We start from the raw sequence: 25,976 nt of genomic DNA, 5'->3' as shown, positions 1-25,976 counted from the left end.
GGGGGCAATATAATTCAATGGCGAAATCAATGGGTATTCTTGTATTCCTGGAAATACCCAAATTTTTCATTAAAAGCATAATATATGTAGTATATTATATGTATTTATACTCGAATGTGCCTAATACTTTTTTTCTCAACAAATTCACTCCTTATGCACTTCTAGCTCACAACACTTCATCCCTCCAGGTTGATAATACTTATTATTTTGGATAAGAGTACGGTCTCCAAAAACAACTTTGACCATTATTTTTCATTATAATTCGTGTAAAAGTATTAATAAATATATGGTTTTATTAAAGTACTTTTCAAGACTAACATATGCATGTAGTCATTATATTTGAAAACAAGTGTTTTAAAAATAATTTTCAATGAAGGATTTTAAAGTTTGATCTTACCCTTATCTAAAACGATAAGTATTATTAGTTTAGAGGAGGTACTAATAGTCTAGTAGTCAACTATCTCAAATCTCTTAACACTAGTCTATCAAACATCAAATCCAAGGTGCATGTAATTATCAAGTGAATAACCGACCAATAAATCATGCGTTCGCCACCGGTATAAATGAGTGGCAACGACTAACTATCATGGTAGGAAGCCATTCATGCATGCTTTGGGTCCTTGGCGTGTGCATCATCCAGAGAATGGAAAACTGGCATGTAGTCGTCGACGTATTAATTTGCCGGTCAATATCTTCCACAAACCAAATGACACTACTGCACCGGCACCGCTATGCAGCACATGACGAGACATAACAACAGCACGTTGCTGTACCCTCTTGGTTCATGTTTGTGAAGATTAGTGGAGTACGGAAACCACTTGCTGATTTACTAAACAGCTATACCGATACACTAACATGGCTTGAAGCCTTCAGAAAATAAAAGAAACAAGGCTTGAAGTTTCAACATTCAAGTGCCCCCCCACATAACAGAATTACCACTGCTCCAAAACCAGGCAAAACAATTGCTGAAACCATCTGCTGTTTGAAACCGCCATTGGAATTTGGAAGGTATAAGATAAAAAGCCATAAAACGCAGTGAATACTTTCTGAATAAATGCCTCAGTTTTTTATTACTTACTGCACCACATCAACAATTCAAGATGTCAGGATGCATACGTTTACAATCTCAAAAATGAAAAAAAAAAACAGCCAAAGAAACAAAACTCGAACAAGAACCACCGCCCTTCAGGCTCTTCATTCTTCAAGCTTGATCTCTCTCTGTCTTCACATGGATCCCGCCATCCATGCATGCAATGCACACCACCGGGTAGGTCACCGGAGGAGCTACCGGCGAGCACTCCGTCCCCTCGCCGGCCGGCCGGCCGTCGCGCGCGAGCGCGATATTGCACGCGCTCGTCTGTCCCGTCTCTGCAGCTAGCTCTAGCTCACCGGCGACGTAGCAGCTGGAGGCTGGAGCTCTTACTCGGCGCCGGCGGCCTGGTCGTCGAAGTTGAGCGCGTAGCTCTTGGAGTCGTAGCTGAACGCCGTCTTCCTCCGCCGCCCTGATCCGCCACCGCCGCCGCTCCTCCTCGCCATGATCTCCTGCGCCACGGCCTTCCACCGCAGCTTCGCCCTCGCCGATCGCTCCTGCGCCATGCGCCGGCTATCCTCGCCGCCGCCGCTCACGTCCCTGCTGCAGTACTCCAGGTGCCGCCCCGACGACGCCCTCGACAGCGACCGCCCGAAGCAGGAGATCAGCCCCTGCGGCATGAACTCCTCCTCGCACGCCATCGCCGTCGCCGCCGCCGCCGCCTGGTACTGCACGACGCTAGCCATTGCAAGCTAGACCAAAGAGATCCAAACGAGCTCAGCAAGACAATGGCAGCTTCAGCTTCAGCTCAAGTAGAAGAGGAAGAAGAAGAGATGGATGGTAATGCAGTGCAGCAGGTTGTGTTCAGATCTAGATATATAAAACGAGGGCGATGAACTGTCCGCCCGGATGGCGCCATGTCTGAAGACGAGTTGTTTATTCAGATCAAAGATCGTTAAAGAAATGGCAATATGTTCGCATAATGTATTCAACTGGATAGCAAGTGTACCGGAAGCGTCATTGTTTTATCCTGAGCTTGGAGGCATCAAGGAATTCTTGCCTGGCTTTGACCAGAACGTGGTTGCCTGGTTGGTTGTTCCTCACACTCAGATCTGTGTTGCTGATTGAATTGAGTATGTAATTACTGTCAGTGCTAATTATCCGTACCATATGCCTCGATGGCATCTCAATCCAACAAGGCAACAACCTGAAGTAGCCAAGGATACCAAAGTAAATTATTGGTTATCTACTTGATCTTTTGCCTAAAATTATCTTAGTGACTAGTGAGATAAAAACAAGGTGTAGCATGCTAGCATAGGGTGCCTTAGTTGAAGTCGTTTTTTGTAGAGTCAGAATACTTAATTAGTGTGGGACAATACCAGTAAGTTAGTGGCCTAATGATGTTGGGCAGCATATGCATCCCGCATAAATAAATCTACATACCGAGCACGATCACAATGACAGTAATATAGTAAAACGACCTATCAAATTGAGTCAACAAATCTTTCACCATGGCAGGTAAAGACTAAAATACACAAAGTTTCAGGTACGATTAGAGTTTGATGACCTCTACAAGGTAAAGATCAAATGCACACCCTTAGCTGATACTGTGATGGTGGCCTTCAACTTACAATGCATTGCCTAGAAATATAACCAAAAAACAAACAAACAAACAGAGCAAGTAGGTACGATATCTGCAATATATTCAAATCAAGTATCCAACTTGATTAAAATCACACAACATTATTCAGATCAGCGGCGCACATACGACAGGTATTCCCAGCGCCGCGAGCACCAGCCAACAAGTCGTCCAGATGATAAAGTGCAGATGCTTTATTTCATCAATCATTGTAAAGCATGAATGGAGTTAGCTGCTGCTAATTGGTCATCAGTACTAATTATGCTACAAAGACAACATGTACAAACACCTAGTGACAAACTGACAATAGGTCCGATTGATTCATGTGAGGCGAAATCTACCTGTTGGACCAAAAAGACATGATATCAGGTTACCAGATCTTGGAATATATTCACAAACCACTAATCAAGATCTTGGATCATATTGACCTAAAATACCCAAAAGGAGACTGCTCCCAATAGACCCTATTGCACTGACAGTTGGAATTCACCTGCAATTGGAGCTCTACTTTCTAAACATGATACAGTGGCCGCAGCATGTTAGCTGGATCATTTGTTATGTAAATAATCCAGGAACAAGACCTGCTCCAGTCAGAACAGTGGATTTAGCACAAAGTATAGTAGCAAATCAAAGAAGTGTCAATAAAAAACCTTGCTAGGCAATACTGTTGGTTCTAAAATGAAAATATGAATGCTAGTTTCACATTGTGCACTGGCCTAACACTGAAATGTCGCTAAATTTGCTTACAGAGATCTTAAATCTAATCAAAACAGATGTCCAAAGCTCAATCTGAAAGTCAAAAGGACAACTAGTACTCATAACTGGATACTTCATAACTTCAAAAGACAAAAATGTGATGCTGTCACAATAATGTTTCTGCTCCCAAATGTTATGGCACAGATTTTTCAAAAAAAGGACAATTTTCACAAGAATTCATTCAGAACTTCAAGTGACCAGAGATATGAGCTCTGTTTCTCAAACATGAATCATGAGCAAGCATATCTATTGGAATATTAGCAAAGGTGACTCGAGCAGAAGAAATGGCATACGATGGATTTATAATTTATAAAATCAACAAAAGAACTAGTCTATGCACCAGCAGAATTCAATAGGTTAGAGGTTACAACTTACACCCTGATACCAGCACATGGTAGCTAGAAAAAAAAGAAATATTATATAATCTCGTACTCCTGCCCAATATCAGAAGTTATAGACTAATTGGATCAAAATATCATTTTCCTTGGCATTTGTGTTACACATTGTATCATGAGTAAACATCACCCAACTTAAAATCCTTCAAGTAAGTTTACCAAAATAATGTTTATAGAGCTCTTAGTCCAAAAGTTTGAAGCATGGAAAAGCAAATAAACACTGCTACAAGAGGTCAAACATTGAACATTACCATTTAATAGTACTCTTTCCACTAATAATCAATAATGTAGGCTAGCCAAATCATAGCAAACCTAGTACCATTGGACATTGGTACAATTCACCATCGCATACCTGACAACATGAAAAAAGTACTGCATTTCGACAACCTGATCATGCATCATACATCACTCAAATACTGCATTTTCTATTATCACACATCTTTAGAAAGAACTACCCATTCATATCATTGCGAATAACCTTTCTTTCAGGAAAATAAAATCTGATCCGAGTCTCAGTAAGCAACTTCTCTTCAGGTGCAGGAGGTAGATTTTAACACATTACACCAACAAAAGCATTCCTACTTACTTAAGATTAAACAAAACTCCATGGCTGTCAAGAGAATTCAAGTCGCCCAAAAAAGAAGCTTAAAACGAACGAAACCTTCAGTTCCACTTCAGGCCACGAGAGTGCTCGCGGTGGTGGAGTCGTACTTGAATAAGGCGGGGATCTTCTTGGCGAGGCGGTAGTAGCGGGTGAGGCGGTGCACCCTGCTCTCGACGAGGATGAGGCGGAACTTGGTGTCCTTGTCCTTCCTGTTCCTCTCGAGGTGCTTCCTCATCGCGACGGCCTTCTTGATGAGGAAGTAGAGGTCCTCGGGCACCTCGGGCGCGAGGCCGCGGGACTTGAGCACGCGGAGGATCTTGCCGCCGGTGACGCCCTGGGCGAGCGGGACGGCGTGGGCGTCGCGGAGGATCGCCCCGATCTGCGACGGCAGCTGGCCCTTCTTGGCGGCGCGCACGATCATCTCCTCCACCTCCGACGCGGACGTCTTGACCCAGGCGGGAGCGGCGCGCCTGTAGGGGAGCACCGAGCAGGACATCCCCTTCCCGCTGCTGTGCATGCGGCCCATGGCGTCGAGCGGCGGTGAGGCGGAGCGAGAGGAGGCTGCGGCGGCGGTGGCGGCGGCGGCGGCGGCGAGGAGGGAAACCTAGAAATGGGAAGCTGCTCAGCGCAGTAGTAATAGACTAGTATAGCACTGTGTGGTGGGCCTAGAGGATGCAAATGTGGGCCTGGCTTAATATAAGCCCAGTAGATAATGATTCGGAGTGATAGATGCGGCCCATTTAGGCAGATGTCGAATCGACGGCTACATTATGGTTACTGAATCGGCCTAATAAGAGCCCAACTTAATTCTTAGTCGCTAATCCACCTCTTCGGAGCGAGATACTCTGAAGAATTCTTCGTCAAAGATTCAAACAACTACTACCTTTCTGAGTAATGATCAAAGTTTAAAAAATTGATCATTTCTTGTTCGAGACGTTAAATATTTATGATCGGAGAAAGTAGCTGATAGTTGTGCGCCCGTCCATATACATTGTACTACATGATTTTGAATTAAAATCGTGTCCTTTCCACATCTATGTCAAGATATGATTGTAGCTAGATGTACAGGTCCAAAGTTTACGGCCAATGGTGTCGGCATGCACGACTCTTTTAAAGCATTATAATTAAGTGACTAATGACGAGGCTGCTTTTTCAGAAAGCTGCTCTGATCTGCAAGACGTATGACAGCAGCCTGGACTATGTGATTCAAGCAACCAGAAAACTCGTGCATCAGCGGGCTGTCGACGAGCCGAGCTCAAGCGAGCTTGAGCTTGCTCGATACAAGCTCAAACCGGCCTATAAAATGTTCGATGCTTTTAAATAGGCTCGGTTCGAGCTTGATTTTTAAGTAAAATAATTTATATTTCAAGAATAATCTTTAAAAAACTAATTAATGTCTAGTTCATCGTATTAATAGCTGAGGAAAAAAGAATAAAATAAATATATGATGCCAATACAAGACATACAAAATAACATATTTGATCTCATAATTTATTAAATAACAACAAAAAAATCATATATTACTAGGCTCGTTAGAAACTCGAGCTCGACTTGATAAAGCTCGCGAGGGGGAGGCTCGGGCTCGGCTCGTATGGAGCTCGAATCAAGCCTAAAATGAGTCGAGCTCGAACAGCTCGCGAGTCTCAAGCTTTTTTGACAGCCCTATATTAGCCGTATCATGTTTATAAATGCATCCTTTATAACAAAGCAATAGTATGATAATTTTATCAAAATTGAGGTAATGTATAAAAGTCATGAAAAAACATGCGTTCCGAAGGAGCCCATGATGATAGTAGTACTGGATTTTTATATTTTGGTCCTTTATAAAACTTAACAACACCAGCGCTGACACCCTCACCCCTGTGGCGTCCAAAATGTAGAGGGGTCGGCACCAAAGAGACTAGCGCCGGTGACCTATTTTTAAAAATTTTTTTTTGAAAATTATCCCAAGAAAAATATTTACATCATAACCCTTTTTGAGTTTTTTTACAAATAGGTACTCGGTCTCAATGACTCTAGCGTTGAGAATAAGGGTTCATTTCTAGAATAAGTTTTTTCATAAGTATATTTATAAAATGAGATCTAAAAAGTCCTAAAATATAGAAAATCAAGGTTAGTACGAAGTACATAGCTTAGTTTCCCTTTCTCAGTAGACTTATGTTTCAATTATACTCTCTCTGTCCCAATATAAATACAACTAAGATCGGATAAGACATTTTATAGTAGAATAACTTAGTGTACTTATATTGGGACGGAGGGATTATAAAAGACGTGCATACTGATGCACATCATATGAGGCAAGCGATAGCTTCTTAAACTCATTAAAATCCTCCTAAAAATGCACTTGAGTGTACATAATATTTATGAGCATCATCATAATTTGAAAAACTTATAGATAGAGCCATACCATCACATCACCGGTGCTTCCTCACCAGAAATAATATATAATATAGAACTTTAAAGGCAAGAGCTAGAGAAGATGAAGTGCATCACACAATCTACATGCAAAGGCTGTATCCCTGAAGAACGAAACCTGCTTAGATACCTGTTTTTTTATGCATCATGATTAAGATATACTAGATGCCTATGTCATGTGGCTAAATCTGCATTTTGTCGAAAAAAAGGGAAAAACTTGTGTGATATTGGGAACAGCGAATTTTAGGTATATAGACAATAGACTTTTGCATCTATCAAGCGTTCTAGTAATCCAGTTCTTTACTACTTCCTAGAAAAGCAACTACCTCATCTGCAATTTTGGATAAGGTCATAGGCTTTTCGATGATCTACTCCTATGCTTGCTTCTGCCACCAATGAGCTTTTTCCTATTTTATTTTCTTGGAAGGCAAAAAGAAGTTAGGTTGACCCACTAGGCTCATGCTATACGTAAATGAAGTGCATTTCTCAAACCAAAGATTGACAATTTGCCCTACACCTTCATATGAGTTTCGAACGTATGAGTTTTACAAAACTTCCATAGAAATTAGATCAATTATCATAAATATCCTCTCAAACCAAAGATTGACAATTTTCCTACACTTCTACCCTTGTGACTCCTTTGGAACTATGAATTTTACAGAACTTGGAATTTCTCAGGCTGTCAAATACTAGTATTTTCAGTACTGAACCACGGCCAATCTTGTGTGATATTTGTCTTGTGGCATTAACTGATGGACAGGTACACTACAGAGAAACGTGTACTGTTTTAATACAAGCAGTACTATCAAGTCTTCAGAATTAGGCAGGTCAGCAATATGGAATGCATCCATGAGGGCAGGCAATAGACTGATAGAGGGTGCCCCCCTTGTTTCTCCTCCAATTCAATGAACTTTGGGACAGGAGTACAGGACCATGATCCAGAAGATGAATTATTCAATGGCAAAATTAAAAGGCTACTCTGCATTTCATCTCCTACCACCCTCACCTCACCACCTCACCCTCCTGCCTTTGATGCTTATCTGAATCTCCTTTTGCAGCCTGAATATAAAACACTCCTACCTTTGCAAAGTTGTTAGGTTAACTTGTTAAGTCACTTTATCAGGATTGTGCGTGTTCCTTAACTGTCTGTCACTTTTGACTCATCTTCAGACACTCATTTTAATGCCAACTTTCAGTGACCACAAAAACTGTCTATCCTAAATAATGGAGCCCACTTATAGAATTATGGATAAACAATTGTTGTGGATCATTTGATTTGATAAGGTATCATCACCACTTTCTAGTAGTAGTTTAGACCACAGTTTTTTTGCATGTGTCTTTGTTCATTTCTACAGAATACCATATGCCATGCCAAAAGTATCATGAAATGACACATAAAGGGAGAAAAGAAAGATCACCTTAGAACCCCAAATAATCAGATATATGATGACCAAATCTTCTCCACAAGTTATCCATGGATGGAGATGGACCCCTTTGTCCTGCTCCAGCAAGACGAGCTGGCAGTAGCAAGTGAGAATATTAGTATCAGGCAGCATGTGGTGACCATCCTTTGCTCTACACAACACACACAAATTGTTGCCGGCAAAAGAGGTTTCTTAAATTTTCTATAAAGGTGGCCGTTCCTGTGACGATCAAATCATTTTTTGTGTGTCATTTCTGCTTTTTTTTTCTTTACCTAAAAAAACACTACAGTTAGCAACAAGAAAGTAGGAGACAGAAACAACATCTCATGTTTGTATGCAGTGTGAGGCTGCCAAATGCCAACCGAGTAGGATCAAGTGGTATGATGGGAGGATCAATCGACAATAATAGTGCGGTATCAATTGAATTAGTAGTTGGCAAATACAGTTGCTGGCATGTCTGTACCTTCGATACAACCTCCAATTATTCTACTGCCACTAGTAGAGATGGATCATGGATGTCCACTTCATAGGTGTCATGTGCCAGCAGGCTCTTCAGGACAGAGTTCCAGCTCCTGATTTGGGTCATGTGATTCACAGCTTAGGCACAATGCTTTTTGCAGTCCTGCTTTATGCCTAATTAACTAACAGTAAGAACATAGCAATCTCTAAAGATATGAAAATTCAATCCTGCTTTGGCTTGTTGGATCATGGTGTACAGGAATATATCTCTTTGGCAGATGCCATGGTGAGTAAACTAGGCCGCATCAGGGAAGCAAATGTGTAGCAGATTGCACCTGATCATCCTAACAAGAGACCCTCTTTTATCATCCAAAAAATGTAATCTTTTCTTTCCAAGACAAAAGGCAACCCTCTAAATTCTCAAGCTAGGAAGTTACACACAGCTCTGGCATATCCACAGATGACCCAGATGCATTTCAGTTTCTTGCCTACATAGCTATACTTCATATTATTGCATACAAAAAGAACCAAAGCAATGTACACTCTATACTCTATGGAATTTACACGGCAAGAAAGCATTTCAGGCATCAATAGCATTTAGGGTTACAGATTTTGTTCTTGGGAGATTTGTTGGCAGCTGAGCTCCTGTGTAGTAACTCCTAGCTGTAAACAAGAGATCTGGACTGCTCTGTGCATCAACCTCACAATGCCGGGCCCTTTGGGCTCCTGGATCGGGGTGCCGGCTATGGTACGCTAGATTAAAAATGTCAGGGTCCTCCTCAGCGTCTCTAGCGCCTGGGCTTTGCTCGCAGGTCGGTATGCGGAAATTGTGATTCTTGCCAATATGAAAAGACTGTAACTTGTTCAGTGAAGACTTCATCCTCCTTTCTCCATTCAAGCTGTCAAAGTCCAGAGATGGATGAATAGCTCTCCTTAGATGTGCCATTTTCCGTGCTTTGTATTTGGCCATCTTTACTTCATGCTTCATGTCGAACCCTTTTGCTTGGAGGCTAGTGTCATACTCATAGTGCCGAGGTGAGCAAGACTGTTCCTGGAATGAACTAAAACAAAACTGATCAGGAGGACCTCTTCTACCCATTTGTACAAACCCATTACTGTGTACGGCTTCCTTATCTTTGACATGTTGTGTTTGACCACCTCCATCATCAGAGCTGCCTCCGGAGTCCTGCAAATCGGTCTGCTCTCCATTGGCTTGGAATGTTATCTCCTCAAACCGCCCATGTAGCTCTGCACACTGGCAACCTCGAGCAGCAGATGACATGTAAGCATAAAGTGAACCACATGACGATACATTTGATCCGCAGTTATGGCAGTATGTAGTGTCTTGAGATTCCTCTATGCCTGGGCCAGGCCTCCAATCTGGCACCAGTGCACTAACCTCGCCATCAATCATCTCAGCAATTCGAGTAACCTCATGGTCAGTTATATCTAGCTCGGCTACCATCTCAGTTGCAACACTCAATGCGGTATCGGCCTCTATGTCAAAAGGAAAATAGATGTTCCGTACATGCCCTGCAAAGTGAGAAATTAGATATCAAGAATAATACAATTTGGCATTTTTTTGGGTGCACTGAATTTAACCCAAGAATTTAAGGAATTGAACATTTGTGCATACCATCATTATCTGCAATCCGTAATCTGAGGAATATGCTTCCATCCTCACTTTTTCTCCCTTTGATTGTGATATCCACATTGCCAAGAGGCTCATCTTCATGCCCATTGAACAAGTCAATACCATCAGCTTTAATGTCATCATCTTCACAATCCCATCTATCTTCCGTTGGTGTATCCTCGTCAATGCTTTCAGATAATCCATTACTCATCATGGAGACATTACTATAAGCGTGTTCTAAATAAGGCTGCCGCAGATAGTTCATCAGGCTGTAATCTCCATCACCCGGACAAAAGACCAAATCGTCAACCTGCAGGAATGGGTCCTTGAGCAGCTCTCTCGCTGAGAGCCTCCGGGATGCAGTGGCCAGGCACTTCTCGACGAACTGCCTCACCATCGGATCTTTAACCTTGTACAACGCTTCCGGCTTAGTACCCTATCAGCCAAACCACTAGCTAAAATCAGCAAAAACCGTTTCGAACTAGCCACACACCAGAATCACAAAGTGCTGCAAACATTACAAGGATCCAGGAGGCAATTCTTACAGAGATCACTTTCTTGTAGATCTGCACCGGGTGCGTGCACTCGCTATACGGGTACTCGAAGGTGACCATCTCAAGCACGCACATCCCGAACGAGTATATGTCCACCAGCTCGTTGTACTCCTCCTCGTACACCTCCGGCGCCATGAACTCCGGCGTGCCTAACCAAACAATCCCACACCTCCACCCCAATCAAATTCCCGTAAAACTACTGCAAATTGGGATCACGAGCACAATCCAGTAGCACTATCTAGCCAATCAGAGACGCCTTACCTACGCAGTGGACGGCGTGGGACTTGCGGAGGATGGCGGCAAGGCCAAGGTCACCGATCTTGACCTCCCCCTGGTTCCCATTCACGAAGATGTTGTCACACTTCAGGTCCCGGTGGATGATGGGTGGATCATGGCTATGCAAGTACAGCAATCCACTCAGAATCTGCCTGCACCAGTGCTTCACCGCCCATATGTTCACCCTCATGTGCTTCTGCCTATACCTAATCAGTAATCACCACCACACCACAGCAAATCAGATCAATCCAAGAACCAATCACACACACGCAAAAAAAAAAAAAGAAAAAAAAAAGATTCCGTCTTTTACAGTTGGGCAGGGTTGGGCAGGAAAAAGGAACATCCTTTTGGGAGATTGGGCTTTGAGGCGTGCGTTAGCGTTATTACAGCGTGTGGATGAACCGGGAGAGAGATTTGATTTGCTTACTGGCGGAGGGTGCCGGAGGTGAACATCTCGGTGATGAAGTTGATGTTGCGGCGGGAGACGTCGACCCAGGAGGTGTAGAACTTCATGATGTTGCGGTGCTTGAGCGTCTTGAGGAGGTGGATCTCGCAGTAGAGCCGCTCCAGGTCCTCGGGGCTCTGCAGGAAGTCGTGCAGCTTCACCTGGTTCCACGCCACCTCCATCCCCTGGTACTCGTCGAACGCCCTGTACCTGCACACCACCACCCCTCGCGTCAGGCGAGAAGCCGCCGAGCAAAACGAACAAGATGAAGAACAAGAACAAGAAGAATTATCTTACACGGTCTTGGACGCGCCCTTGCCAAGAACGTCGTTGTACTGCACAGCAAAAAGAACGGATCAGCAATCTGGTAAAAACTCAAAAGCAAGATAGAATCAAGAAACGGAGGCTGAAGGAGATGGTGCCGTACCCGTCCGTACCGGCCGGTGGGATCGACCTCGGCGTACTCCGGAAGGTCGCCGGCGGCGGCGGCGTTGGCCTTGGGGCCCATCATTCTAGCTCCTCTCACCCTGAAGCTCCCTGTTTCTTGCCGCGCTGTGTGCTGCTGCTGCTGCTGCTGCTAGGAAGGAGAGTGGATAGGGACTGAGGAGGGAGAAGAAGAGGAGAGGATTGATGTAGTAGGAGAGAGAGGCCTGGTCGAGGAGATGTGGGCACACATGGTGGTGTGGTGTGGGCAGAGAGAGAGATGGAGATGGAGAGATTTGATCGATGTGCACGAGATGGATCATGGAAAAAGTCGAGATAAAATTTTTGGGTTTTTACTGGTGTTTTTACCTGAGATTTTACATGCCTGGATTTCTCCTTTTTTTGTGATTATTATAACGCTGACAGGAGCTTGGGATTCTTGATATGGTCGTTGGTTAGTTGGTGATTATTCAATTGGAGGGGAGAGCTGGGCTGGCTGATCACCCTCATGTGGTAGCAATGACAATCAAATTATTTTCAGGCTGGGATTGTCGGCGTAGCAAAACAAGATGCATATATTTTTGTACGAACGCAAGATATGTATGGTTTGTGTTGCAATAAACAATTTACTGTTATAGCAAGGCTCCTTGGAATAAAGTGGTTTTAAGGATTTTTGGAAGACTTCAATCCTATTAAAAAAAATCCCCAATGTGGTACTTTGGATCAAAGGAATAGCCATCCAAAAATCCTATAAAATTTCTTTGGATTGGCCCAAAACATAGAAATTTTGAAGGAATTTTAACATGAGGTCTAACCTCTTGAAAAAAAAATTCCTTTGTGCTTATTCTTCTCTCTTTTTGATTCCAACGCTTTTCCCGTGCTCCATCTAAACAGTCATTCTTGTAGTTTTTTTTTTGAACTTTTTCAATTCATATGGTTTGAAGTGTTAGGACCTTCCAATCTTGTATTTTTCATTTACGTATTTTGAAAATCATATATTCCAAACGAGCCCTTAGAATGCTAATAACTTTCACCTATGCGACCACACATATATGCATTACAATTTTTACTCGATTATATGGATTTGTTTTTTTTTCCTTCAACTCTGTCCCCTTTAGAACAAAGGAATTTGAGAAAAAAAATTGATAGATTGGATCCTATGTAACCATTTGGAACAAAGGAATAATTGCTCAAATTCCTTTAAATTCTTTTAGATTGTGTCAAGTCATAGGAATTATGAAGGATTATCAACATGAGGTGCCACCTCTTGGGAAAAAAACTTCTGTGTCTGTCAGTCTCGTTTGATTCCTATGTTTTTTTTCTACTCAATCCAAATGATCATTTCTACTGTTTCTTTGTGTTTTTTTTTCTATCTGTAGGATTTAAGATAACAAGACACTTGAATTTAAAGGAGCCATTAAGCTGATGCGTTCCTAAGGAGCCATTAAGCTGATGTTAAAAGGATATTTTTCATGCATTCGTATTATTTTGTGTGTACATGTTTTTATATAATTGGTCAAAAACACTTGGAAAAAAGTAGCCAGCAAAAATTATGATATAGTTTTTTAAGCAGGATGTGCAATTTATGGCAATTTTTGTTTAACCAGAAGATAAAGACAAGTGCACCCTTAAAAGTAATAGTAGTTTTAAAGATGGAAGCAACTATGTCATCAATGTTGCATTTTTATCTTCTTTTGTATGAAAGGACACCTATTAATAACAAAGAAAATCTAGTTGCGAAATCGGTCATGAAAACCCATAGAGTATAAATTATTGTGGGTCCTTTCTTGTTGTCCCTCTTGTCCTGTACGTACCAACAAAGAAAAAACCTGCCTTGTGCTGAGTTGGAGAGCTCACTTCATTTGTCTGCCTCTTGATTTCGAAACCGCTCTAAATGCTATGCTTCCCCCAGCAAGCACACTTGGGACATGAGGGTACATGGTGGTCCATTCATAACCATACAAATCGATGCAATGTATATGCATCTGTAAAGGGTAGTTATGGCCCATGTTCAACAATTTTGATTTGTGCTTGCCTCATTTTTGGTTTATACCTCCTATACAAGCTAAACAGTTCAAATGCAAAATCCTTTTTCTTTCGAGAGGAAAAAAAACAGTCCAAACATACTCCTTTTCGTTCCAAAATAAATTAATATAATATAAAATGTGACATATTCTAATATTGCAAATCTGGATAGGACTACGATATGCCACATCACGTACTAGATTAACTTATTTGGGACGGATAGAGTATCTAGTTGCGATCACAATTAACATTTCACATTTTTTTTTCCGCCTTCCCAGAGGTACCTACTGACTGAACAGAGTGAAAAATATCACCTCCATGTATATGATCAGAAATCTATTATGAGCCTCGATAAACTGATTGTAATGTTTTCCACTTGGTAAATTCTGTAAGTTTTTTGGAGTAGTAAAGACTTGCTAGTTATGTTTAAATTAAAAAATAAAATGGGAGGTCCAAACCTTACAAAGGTTCAGACTTTAGTTAACATGAAATGGAGCTAAACAAATCTTGTTTGCCTTTCCTTTTGGGCAGAAAATTTTATCCCTTGCGCATGCATGAGACTATGAGAGGGGAAGAGAGAATAACTCAAATTAAAAAAAATGCAGTTTATAATATTTTTCCTGATCACTTGTGAGCCAAGTTGCCATGTTGTTCCTTATCCTTATGTCCTCATGTGGCATGCTTCAGTTCCTGTTCATTGCGTTTTTTCCAGCTAAAAAAACGGGAAACGCATATGAAGCCACTACATCAATAATATATCATGCCGTGTAAGGATTACTCTCAAAAGTTTGCCTTGCATTCTTCAGTCCCTAGTCCCTTGTTAAAATAACTTCAGTTCCAGAGTCCGTTGTCAACACACAACGAAAATTGTGCGTCACTGTTACCATCTTTTGGCGATTTTTTCTTTTGCTGCTTATTTGATATAGAGTACTCCATCGATCCCCTAAAAACCAACCTAATATATATGTGATATATCATAATACTACGATTAGAAATATAATTTTATATTCATAATAGTATTAAAATATGCCATATTTAATATAGATTGATTTTTTTTATGAGGCGGAGTACGACTTTTTTTTTTCACCGTGGAAGGTTCTGGACGGGGGTGATTTCTTTTGTCAATGTGGGCGGTATACTGGAAGTTGGAACCTAGCGCTGGTAAATGTTTTGACGCGACTCGGTGACAACGAGGTTCAGACGTTCAATCGGTGAGAAAGTTCGGAGGAGAAGGAAGGCTCCAGCCACCCGGCCAGAATCTCCTCTACTCTGGTCCACAAGTCCATCTCTTCTCTCAACTGTTCGGTGAAAACTTGATAATTGAGGTATTACTATTAAATTACTATAACGAAAGCTAATTTGTGAAGATATATTATACTAATGATATTTCTTTAGCAAATAACCATATTTTGTTGCAACGATTTACGATCGTTGTTTTATTCAATATTTTTGTTGCAATAGGAAATGAGTTATCGTCAAAAAACCATTAGTGTTGCAAAAAAAAACATGTTCTATCGCCACCGTTTTAATTTTTGTGGTAATTTGCATAGCACATGGTTGTGGTGAGTTACTTTTCTTACTATTTTTTGTTGCCACGATCAATAAATTTGTTCCAAAAAAAATTTGTCATCTTATAATTTAACTTACTTTTTTTCATATGGACACTGACTGGGACAAATTTTATATAAAAATTATAGCTATCGATAAAATCTACAATCTTATATGTGACAACTTTTTCATTTGAAATCTTTAGATACTCAAATCCATAATTCTAATCTCAGTTAGGTAGGCACAAATGGAAATATATGTATTTTCTAACAGAATTGGTACACAGGTGAATTAGTGACAATAATTATTTATTGCAACGTGTGAAGTGTTGCAATACGATTTTTTTTGCCACATCATTTTGTGCCAATATCCAAATTTGTTACCACTAAATATAAATCGTTACAACAACCTATTAGCACTATTTATTATCACGGATAACAGCGATTTAAAAATGGTGATTTTAGTATTGATGCCATATTTTTTTTTGTGATAAATCAATTTTCTAGTGTGTAAGGGTGTGTTTATATAGATTACAATTTTTCAACTTTACCTTATCGTTTTTTACGTGCATATGCTACCAAACTGTTAAGCGGTGTATTTTGTATGAACAAATATATAATTTTGTTAAAAATTAAATAAATCTTTTAGTAATCAACACTCGATTAACTATATGTTAATAGCTTATCTTGATTCACGTGTTGTCGAAAAGCTCAACGAACGAAGCCTTAAGCTCGTGAAATAATATGGGTCATTAGAACATACTTAATTAAGTACTTCACTATTACGGAGTACAAACTTGAGAGATACATTTATTTATTTACGGAACTCACAAATATAAATTCATTACACAATGTACATTGAAAAACATGATGAAATAGCTCAACTAATAAGCTGAATCAAATATAGCCTTAACCAAATTTACCATAATAAGTCCATAACGGTGGTAACAATGCTAGCTGGCAATACAGCGAATCAGAATAGTACCTACGTTGATTTATTTTACGACAAAGGCCGTGCTTAGTTCTTTGGCCAAAATTATTTTTAAGTGTATATTTAAAGTATTAAATATAGACTAATAACAAAACAAATTATAAATTCCACCTGTAAATCACGAGAAGAATTTATTAAGCCTAATTAATCCATCATTAGTAAATGTTTACTATAGCATCACATTGTCAAATTATGACGTAATTAGGCTTAAAAGATTCGTCTCATAATTTACATGCAAACTGTGTAATTGGTTTTTTTTTCTTTTCCCATATTTAATGCTCTATGCATGTGTCCAAACATTTGATGTAACGTTTTTAGCTAATTTTTTTATCTAAACAAGCCCTTACTAATTACTACTACCATGCAGAGCCGTGCACAACGGCGTGCGGCCCGTGCGACCGTGCAGGGCCTCCAAATTTTCAGGGCCTAAAAAAATCATCCCAACCAAAGAAGGCTCATGTATTTGCGTGAGGCCAGAGCGTCAGAAGCCCGTTTGAGTCAGCGCGTGTCTCCGCGGTGTGACTTCGCGTGCGTGGTGCTTCATATTCTCGACTCCGAGCCCCGAGGCCCCACGGTATTTTGTATTCTCTTTCGTTTTCGTATCTTTGACTTGTTCAATTCGTCTCGAGTCTGGACGTCTCATCTCCTCCGAGCACCAGGCCGCTAGCCGGCTCATCCAATTTCATATTTTCATTCAACCGGCAAATAGCAACTTAGCAAGCAACCAACAAGCAAGGCACTATGCAGCAAGCCAGCAACAGCAACGAACATTCTCCGTTTTCAGTTAGATGGTTTCTGATTACAAAACAAGAGTTAAAAAATATACTATTTTTAATATATCATATTTGGTCTACAGGATATACATTATTTTAGTTATATTTGGTATTTAATTTAAGCCTCACTTAGACCCTTGTACATAGCCTACAAATTTGACGGCCCAGTCCTGCTACCAACTTAGCTAGTAGCTAGCTAGGCGGCTACTAGCTGCTGCGTGGCTACTGGTGTCCGCCCGGCGTGGCGAATCCGGTGGCTGGGGTCCTACCACGAGGCCGTCGTTCAGGCATGCCGATGTTGATACCCCCACAGCGCGAGGCAGCGCAGCGATGACACGACGAGCGCGGCTCGCGGGCGCAGCAGCGCGCGCGGTGTTTCGGGGCGGGGAAGGGTGCGTGCGCGACGGGGCAGCGCACATGCGGGCCTCGTGGCCACGCTGCCCCACCCCACAGCCAAGCCCCCCACCCCCGGGTCGCGTGGCGGTACACGCCCCCCGTACGGAGATCCGGAAAGCTCGTACGGCCGCGGCACGCCCACCCACCCACCCCGAGAAGACGAAGAAAAAAAATAATAAAACAGCCGCGACTGCGACGTCTCGATCGTGTGCGCGTGGGGAGAAAAAGCAACGCAAAAAAATAAAAAAAAGGCGGCCCCGCGACGCGACGTGTCCGGTGCCCTCCCGGCGTTTGACGCGGCAACCTCCCGCATCGGGCCCCGGCCCGGCACCCACCGGGAGCCTTTCGCCGAGCCAACGAGCCAACGCAGCGTACGCACGGCACGCGCACGCGCGGCGCGTTGCAGGATTTCTCGGTTGATGACGGGGGAAAAGGTGCGGTGGTGTGGTGCCTTTGCTTGGTGAAAGATGGGTTGGTTATCTGGAGCTACAAGTGATAAGGGGGTACTGTAGCAGATGATGTTAAACACCGGCGTATGGTGTTCGGAAGTAGCGGAGTTCTGCATCAGCAAAAGCTAAAGCCTTGCCAGTTTTAATTTGCCACCACGATCTGTTTTCTTGAGCTGTTGGTGATCGAAAGGTTGGGAGTCCTTATTACAAACGTAAACGCTCATAACACACGTACATTTATCCTTATAAACATATTTAAAAAACGGATCATTATATTTTGAGATTAACAAAATCATCACAAACATCTCGATATCAATACGTATATCGCATATTACCGAAGAAATAATTAGCCGTAAATATAAGCATTCGTACCAATTCTAATATTTAAAGTCGGGCCGGTGTACCTATTATATCACAATAAACCTAGCCATTTGACGACAAGTCCTCCTGGTATACGTCGTGCGATAATCAGCGTATGCCATTCGCGTGGTGTCGTATATCTGTACGGATTCCATCTTTGCTGATGATATTCGCAAGCATCACAGCCGCATGTCCTAAGATTGATTACGCATGCATGGAAGTACTGATTTTTTTTTCAGCAAGCTGGCAATGACCTGCTGATGAAGCCGAGTTTAGTTCCAAACTTTTTCTTCAAACTTCTAACTTTTCTATCACATCAAAACTTTCTTACACATATAAACTTCCAACTTTTCCATGTCACATCATTTTAATTTCAACCAAACCTTTAATTTTAACGTGAACTAAAGACACCCGAAGTTTTTCTTTCCCTATGAGTAACTTGCTGGAGTTGCATTGGTATTCCGTACATCAGTCTACCAACAATCGTTAAAATAGAAGGGTGGGAAAGCTGCTGAAGAAAGGAAGTAATCCAGTCTTATTAGAGGCAAGTTGTTTATTTGCCTAACCCTAGCTGGTAAGAGGTAACGCAATCGCTAGACAGATGGCTGCAAGTAGACGCTCTCGGCTCTCACTAATTTAGAAACGAATTTCAAAGCTGACTGGTCCGTCCGTACGTATAATACGTAGTTGTACACCTGAACCGTGTTATTTGCAATATTTTAAATAGCGAACTAAAGTATTTAGCGGTTAGCTTCTCAAATAAATATAGCGAAAGATAGTGGCAGCTATATACAGCGGGAGATTTAAAACCCTAATTATTTGGTGGTTCATAACGCGCAACAGTAGTCACGAATAGTGATAGTCAGATGGTGTCACATTCTAGCAAAGCATATTTCAACATTGTTCAGCAAATAATACAATATACTAACAGGTCACCCGCGCTGCTTAATAATAGTACCAGCTAAATCGTGATGGTTGATAGTACAGCCTACAACACTCTGCATATCCATAGTCAATTACTAATAAGTGTCACGACACTAATGGCATGACAACGATAGCATATTATGCACTTCTCTACCTAATTTTAAAATTTATTGCAGATGTATACACATGACACAGTAGTTACCCACAGACAACTCATGCACATATGTACGTATTCCATATGATATGAATACTTGGAACTTTATATAATTCTTAAAAAGTACTACCTCCATTTTTTAATAGATGACGCCGTTGACTTTTTCTCACATGTTTGACCATTCGTCTTATTCAAAAAATTTACGTAATTATAATTTATTTTGTTATTAGTTGTTTTATTACTCATAGTACTTTAAGTGTGATTTATATCTTATACATTTGCATAAAATTTTTGAATAAGACGAATGGTCAAACATGTGAGAAAAAGTCAATGGCGTCATCTATTAAAAAACAGAGGGAGTAGCAAAATAACCATGCTTTACTATGGTAAAATCCCGCGCTTATTTGATATATGTTATTCACTTGATCGAAAATAAATATTAGACCATTTTATAATATCAGAAAATATCATGAATTAATTTGTATAGTGTACAAAAAGTAGTTTTTACAATAGTATAGGAAATTACTCCATCCGTTATTCCATAGAGAATGTTACTGTAAGATTCAAAATTATTACTCCGGATACTAATATAATTCCTGTCAATTACCTCTCTTTTTTTTTTCTTCCAACACCCAACCACTCTGCCACTCCTGAGTTAGGAGTCATAACCATACATCATTTAACAAGCGAAAATATAGTACGTAGTATTTTTTTTTCTCAAACCTTAATCTCTACTTAAAAAAATACTCCCTCCGTCCCAAAATAAGTGCAGTTTTACACTACTCACGTTTAACGTTTGACCGTTCGTCTTATTTGAAAATTTTTTATGATTAGTATTTTTATTGCTAATAGATGATAAAACATGAATAGTACTTTACGTGTGACTAAATATTTTTAAATTTTTCACAAATTTTTCAAATAAGACGGACGGTCAAACATTGAGCACGGATATCCACGGCTGCACTTATTTTGGGACGGAGGTAGTATATAATAACTTTTCTAAAACATATGAAGTATTTTACATGTGCTTAAAAAAGTCATAAATTTATCCTTAGTAAAAGCAATTCTATATCAGAGTATCGGGTTCACATTCTCTACCACAATGAATAATGATACTATCATCATAGACACTGACATGTGGGGTAATAGAAAGGTAAAACTCACATTAGGGGCAGAGCTAAAACGAGATGCACGGAGAAGGTGCCACTTGTTTAATTTGCTCTGCTTAATTTATATCAAGTTTAAACTAATGCGAGTGTTTAAATTTGTATTGAAGGGGGTGCACATATGGTTGAAATAGATCAGTTATAGCTACAAATTTATCTTGATTGAGTTCTTGGGCACCCCCTCAATGCTCTAGCTCCGCCCCTACTCACATACTAGTGACTGTAATGGTATAAGTGATATTATATAGAGGATCCTCAACCCTATTCACCACGTTTTTAAACAAAAAAACTAGTCCAAGCTTTCTCATCCTTATCCACCCATATTCTCATCCACCCGATCGCTCCGCCTCCGTCGCCATCCTTCTTTTCGCGGGCGCCGGGTAAGCACCTTACGCTTCGACCATGCCGGCGTGACGCCAGCCTGTCTCTTTGACGTCGTCGTCGTCCCCACCATCGCCGCTTCCTCCTCCTCCACCACCGACGCCCACGCCGTCAGCAGTGGTGATGATGACGCGCGCAGGCGCTCGTGCCGCCTCACTCACCTCTGTCTCCCTCTTCCCTCCACTCACTCTCTCTTTCCCTCCCTCCCTCTCTCTCTCGGGAGAAGGCTGAGAAGGTGGAGACGAAGCCGGCCGAGAGGAAGGGGTCGTCATCGTCGTCGTCTCCGGCGGCCGAGGAGGATGACGACGGCGCGGCTTGATCGGCAAGATCGCCCTCAAGCTCCCCAAGCCAGGGGTGATCGACGTCTCTCTGGCTTGCCGTCCTCGTCGGTATTCTCATCAGCTGGGCATGGCGCCCACGCTAGGCTATCGCCGTTGTCGGGGACAACGAACAGCCGCCGCTGGTCACCCCTGCTCTGCCTCCATCGCACGTCGCCGAGGACTTTTGGCCGGACCTCACCACCTTCTGCGTTCGCGCCACAACCTTCTCCATCAGGTATCAGTCGTGATACCTCATTATCTGGCCTGGTATCCACAAGTATTAGGCATACCTAGGTACCAAAGTTTGTGATACCTAGGTACCAGTCGATACTAAGTACCAGGTACCCAGGTACCAAAGTCTATGATACCTAGGTACCAGCCGGTACCAAGGTACCAGGTACCATCTACCAGTCAATACCCAGTACCAAAGGTACCAGGTACCAGCTGGTACTCAAAGTACCAGGTGCTAGTGGAACGCATCTGGAAACTCACGGAAAGAAAGAGGAGTCACTTAAAATATCCCGTCCTAACGGGATCCCGTTCTGTAGTCTCCCTCCTTTTAAACTATGTGCTTTACCTAAAATTAAAGTTATCTTTTTTTTTTAAGGCGAAGTGAGTATTCCACAAACAAATTTTTTTTTTCCATTCTCTCACTGTAGGTTATTATGGGCTTATGGCAGTTTGTACCCCTACTATAGACAGCCAACAATCCAGCCAGCCACGTCGCCACGTCCGTGTGCGTGCCTGTGCGTGGTAGCGCAGCGGATGGATTGGTGGATGATGGGGCCGTGGGGTGATGGACCAGCGGTCAATAAGTGCGGTCGGTGGGGTACGCTTCGGATGCGACGAAGAAAACCACACATGGCGATCCACGACGACGACGACGGTCGGCACGGACCAAACCCGCCCGACTGATTGGTGATTTGGTGGACCGGGGCTCCAGCCTCCATCACCTTGGAGTAGCTGTAGCTAGCAGCGGCTACAGCAGCCAAACGGCCGGCGTACGTTTCCAGCGCAAGAAAAACCGAGCGAGCAGCGTGGGACGGGACGGGACGGGAGGTGGGGGAGAAACGGAGGACACCGAGAGGCGGAGGAGAACGAAAACGAGAGGCGCGGGCGCCCCCCCGTTTTGTTTTTGTCTAGCTCGCTCGCTCGCGCACGCAGCACGTACGCAGCCAAGCCAACGACTGGTGCCACACGGGCGCGCGACACGCGCTCACCCCCACCCACTTGGCCTGTTGGCCATCGCCATTCGCCGCACTCGCGACACGACGAGGGGATCCGTCCTGACCGGGAGTGAAAAGGAGGGCTGAAAGTTTTTTTTCGCTTGCAATGTAGCGAGCCCGGCAGTACATAGGACGGTAGGAGTATATACACGTCCGTTTTTTTTTTGTTTTATAATGGAACGAATCTCGGCTCTTTGCTTTAAAAGAAGTTACATTCATTTATTACATTCTCTCAATGAGTAAACATTCAGTTAACTTCATAATGACTGATTGAAAAACATCAACACTAAAAATGGAAAAAAAATTATTGAAATCTTTTGTAAATCTTCATCCGAAATTAATGAAAATCTACTTGTAACTTGTAAGCTTCAACATGCAGCATATATTAGCTCCATACTCTCTTCATATTTTTGAAGTTGTGTCTAAAGTCGGAACAGTGCGTTGCTCGGAAATGAGATGAAATTCGATGATATGTATGAATCCTCCACGCGCACTGAAATGTTGGATGGTAATACACAACTTGAACTAGAGAAATCGTGTACAACTTGCTTAATTTGTATGTTAATAATTATTCTTTTGGAGCATAGCCGATGTTTTTCCGGTGCTTGAAAGGTACTAGAGGTCCGAGTGTCAATAGTTGGAAAATACCCCTATGGCAATGTTTGGCTAATGGAAAATGGAAATGATTTCCCACCCAAAAAAGACATCTTTAAATCCTAACCATTCATTCTCCCTCTTTCATTTAATCCTAACCCTTCATTCATTTCCCAATTCCAATCTCATCCTCCATTTTCCGTTATCCAAACACACCCTATGTATTGATACTTTTCGATGATGCACAATTCCTATCTTTTTTTTTCGTTTGCATAGACATATAATCTCGTATGTATTATGAATTAATTTATTCGGTGTATTACGTTATTATTATTTTTTGAACATGCTAAATGTTTAGACACGGGCAGATAAACCTGCAAAATGGCATAAATCTTATGGTGTACATCATGCTATATACCGCAATCATGGAACAAAGACAAAATGTCTATATTGTACTCTCTCCGTTTCACAATGTAAGTCATTCTAGCACATTTCTCATATTCATATTGATGTTGATGTATCTAGACATATATATTTATTTAGATTCATCAATATCAATATGAATGTGGAAAATGATAGAATGATTTACATTGTGAAACGGATGAACTAGTGGTTGTCACACTATACCATCACACCAATCAAGCGAAGCTTGCATCAGCGATGATTTAAATTTTAAAAAAAAGAGAGAGAATAATTTGCATTCATTAGCCATTTCGTCTAAAAGTTTAAGCTGACTGAGAAAGTCTGGTAAATATCCACTCGTATTTCAACAAATTATTTAAACAAAGTCTCAATTTGAAAAACATCAACATTCAAAAAGGGGAAAAATAATTATTGAAGTCTCTACGCGCTAGGTCGCTGTCTTGTTAATCGATCGAATTGAATAACGTATCAACAAATTTCTTCGACTCAGGCAAGCACCAAGCAGATATCAACCCAAATCGATCGCATGTCGTCACACACAATCTCCTTTCACCATCTTCACGTCATTCAGGACAGGATACCACACCGTGCGTATCACGCATTTGATATGCGAGTGCGCTAATATACACTCCCAGTCCGATCGATTTGGCAGCGGAAATTTCATACTTTCACATACGTGAGTCTGCCTAATTGCTCTCCGAATGATTTAATTGACCAAACGACGAGACGAGTAGTCCCCGGAGCGCCGCTCACGCTACAGGACTGGAAGGCGGCAGCCGGAAGCCGCAACGAAGCCGGAAACCGTTGAGGGCTCTTTGAATCAAAGATTTATATAGAAATTTAATAGGATTTAAATTCTATAGAAAATTTTCCTATTTAACCCTTTAATTTAAAGGATTGAAATTTTCTAAATCCTATGAAATTCTTATGGAATGGCACATTGCATATGGATTTTGGAGGAAATATACCAAGAGCTCTAACCTCTTGAAAAATTTCCTTTGAGTCTATCTCTCTCATCCGATTTCTGTATTTTTCCTGCGCTCCAATCAAACGATTATTTCCTTGTTTTTCTTGTGTTTTGCAATCCTCTGTTTTACACTTCAATTCCTATTAGAATTCTGTGTTTTTACTATTCCTTCATTTTTTCAACCATGCAATTAAAGGGGCCCGAAGCTAGCAACTTCCAAGCTCCAACCGATAGACAACTCTGTCCATGGTTTCGCTCTCACGGGCGACTCTTGCTGCACCTTGCATGCAGAACTTGTAGAATCGCGCTATAGGTTTCTCCAATCTCCAATATACGAACTCGCAAAATCATTTCAACCTTGTCGACTTGTCTTACGTAGTTCTTGTGTACGTAGAGCAAAGTACAGAGAAGTACATTGCTCTTCAAGTCTTCGTCCAGATGGGGGGTGAGAGATAGAGAGAGCGCATCACTTTTTAGCCTTTTGTTGCGCGGACAAGGCTAATGTTTGGAACGCTGTCTGTCTTTTTCCGGGCTCGTGAGATTCCTGGGGAACTGCCCAATGTTTCAGACGAAGACCGTGGTGCACAGCACTGGTGCCGCTGGAAGTAAAACTGTACTACGCTCGGGACTCTGAAAGTCTGAACTCTGAAACCTGACCGTGACCGGCTAGAGACGAACGCGAGTATACGCGACAAGTATGCAGACTTTGATTCACGATTCACGTGCCCGGGCTCAGCGGGTGTCCGCAACCATGCAAACGGCGGCGTTTCCGGTGCGGCAAAGCTTTGGCTTCTTGGCGCGCGGAACGGCGGCGTCTCACGCGCGCGGCACGCCCGTGTGAGTGGGATGGGCCGGTGGGCGAGCGGTAGAGGGGAGGGGAGCACGCGGCGGGTTGGGTTTCGCTGGCAGCAGCGCCTCGCCTTCTTGGGCTCTCAGCCTCTCAACCAAAATGGGCTCCTGCGCTAGCTGCAGCCTACCGCAGCACAGTGCGCTCGGTTGGGTGGTGCCTGCCGCCTGGTGCCGGCCGCCGACGACCCCCGCGGTTGCGGCGTGCGCCGTGCGCGGATGCGCCCATGCCACGAGCTGTGAACTCTTAATTTTAGCTCAAAGAATTGGGTCTAGATTCTATAGTGAAATTGTGAAGCAAAACCCAGCTCCATCTCTCATTTTAAATTAGGCTGAAACTGTTTGACTGAGCTTCGGCTCTAAGAGAGGTGAAACTGAAGC

The 25,976-nt window shown here is 42.2% G+C and overlaps 3 protein-coding genes across 3 annotated transcripts; all 3 read right to left on the bottom strand.

Moving 5' to 3' along the window:
- Positions 1-1,065: 1,065 nt before the first annotated feature.
- On the bottom strand, positions 1,066-3,892 carry LOC127778456 (uncharacterized). Its single transcript, XM_052305063.1, has one exon. The coding sequence runs from the start codon at positions 1,774-1,776 to the stop codon at positions 1,420-1,422; it is 357 nt and encodes a 118-aa protein (XP_052161023.1). The 5' UTR covers positions 1,777-3,892; the 3' UTR covers positions 1,066-1,419.
- Positions 3,893-4,258: 366 nt separating this feature from the next.
- Positions 4,259-5,053, bottom strand: LOC127778455 (40S ribosomal protein S13-2-like). The gene has a single exon (XM_052305062.1). The coding sequence runs from the start codon at positions 4,948-4,950 to the stop codon at positions 4,495-4,497; it is 456 nt and encodes a 151-aa protein (XP_052161022.1). The 5' UTR covers positions 4,951-5,053; the 3' UTR covers positions 4,259-4,494.
- Positions 5,054-9,058: 4,005 nt separating this feature from the next.
- LOC127779466 (probable serine/threonine-protein kinase WNK1) lies at positions 9,059-12,325 on the bottom strand. Its single transcript, XM_052306246.1, has 7 exons — positions 12,058-12,325; positions 11,928-11,965; positions 11,613-11,840; positions 11,171-11,391; positions 10,901-11,058; positions 10,359-10,791; positions 9,059-10,255 (listed from the first exon to the last, which is right to left on the bottom strand). The coding sequence occupies exons 1-7, from the start codon at positions 12,139-12,141 to the stop codon at positions 9,303-9,305; spliced, it is 2,115 nt and encodes a 704-aa protein (XP_052162206.1). The 5' UTR covers positions 12,142-12,325; the 3' UTR covers positions 9,059-9,302.
- Between the last annotated feature and the right edge of the window lie 13,651 nt (positions 12,326-25,976).

This window comes from Oryza glaberrima, chromosome 7 (genome assembly GCF_000147395.1).
Source record: "Oryza glaberrima chromosome 7, OglaRS2, whole genome shotgun sequence".
Taxonomy (NCBI): Eukaryota; Viridiplantae; Streptophyta; class Magnoliopsida; order Poales; family Poaceae; genus Oryza; species Oryza glaberrima.
The sequence above is the reverse complement of the archived record's forward strand: the minus strand, read 5'-3'. Positions and strand labels throughout refer to the sequence as shown.

Coding starts and splice junctions, on each gene's coding strand:
- LOC127778455 (XM_052305062.1), bottom strand. CDS start 4,950: ATGGGCCGCATGCACAGCAGCGGGAAGGGGATGTCCTGCTCGGTGCTC.
- LOC127778456 (XM_052305063.1), bottom strand. CDS start 1,776: ATGGCTAGCGTCGTGCAGTACCAGGCGGCGGCGGCGGCGACGGCGATG.
- LOC127779466 (XM_052306246.1), bottom strand. CDS start 12,141: ATGATGGGCCCCAAGGCCAACGCCGCCGCCGCCGGCGACCTTCCGGAG. Junction 11,966..12,057: donor CCACCGGCCGGTACGGACGG/GTACGGCACCAT, acceptor TTTGCTGTGCAG/TACAACGACGTTCTTGGCAA. Junction 10,256..10,358: donor ACGGATTGCAGATAATGATG/GTATGCACAAAT, acceptor CTCACTTTGCAG/GGCATGTACGGAACATCTAT.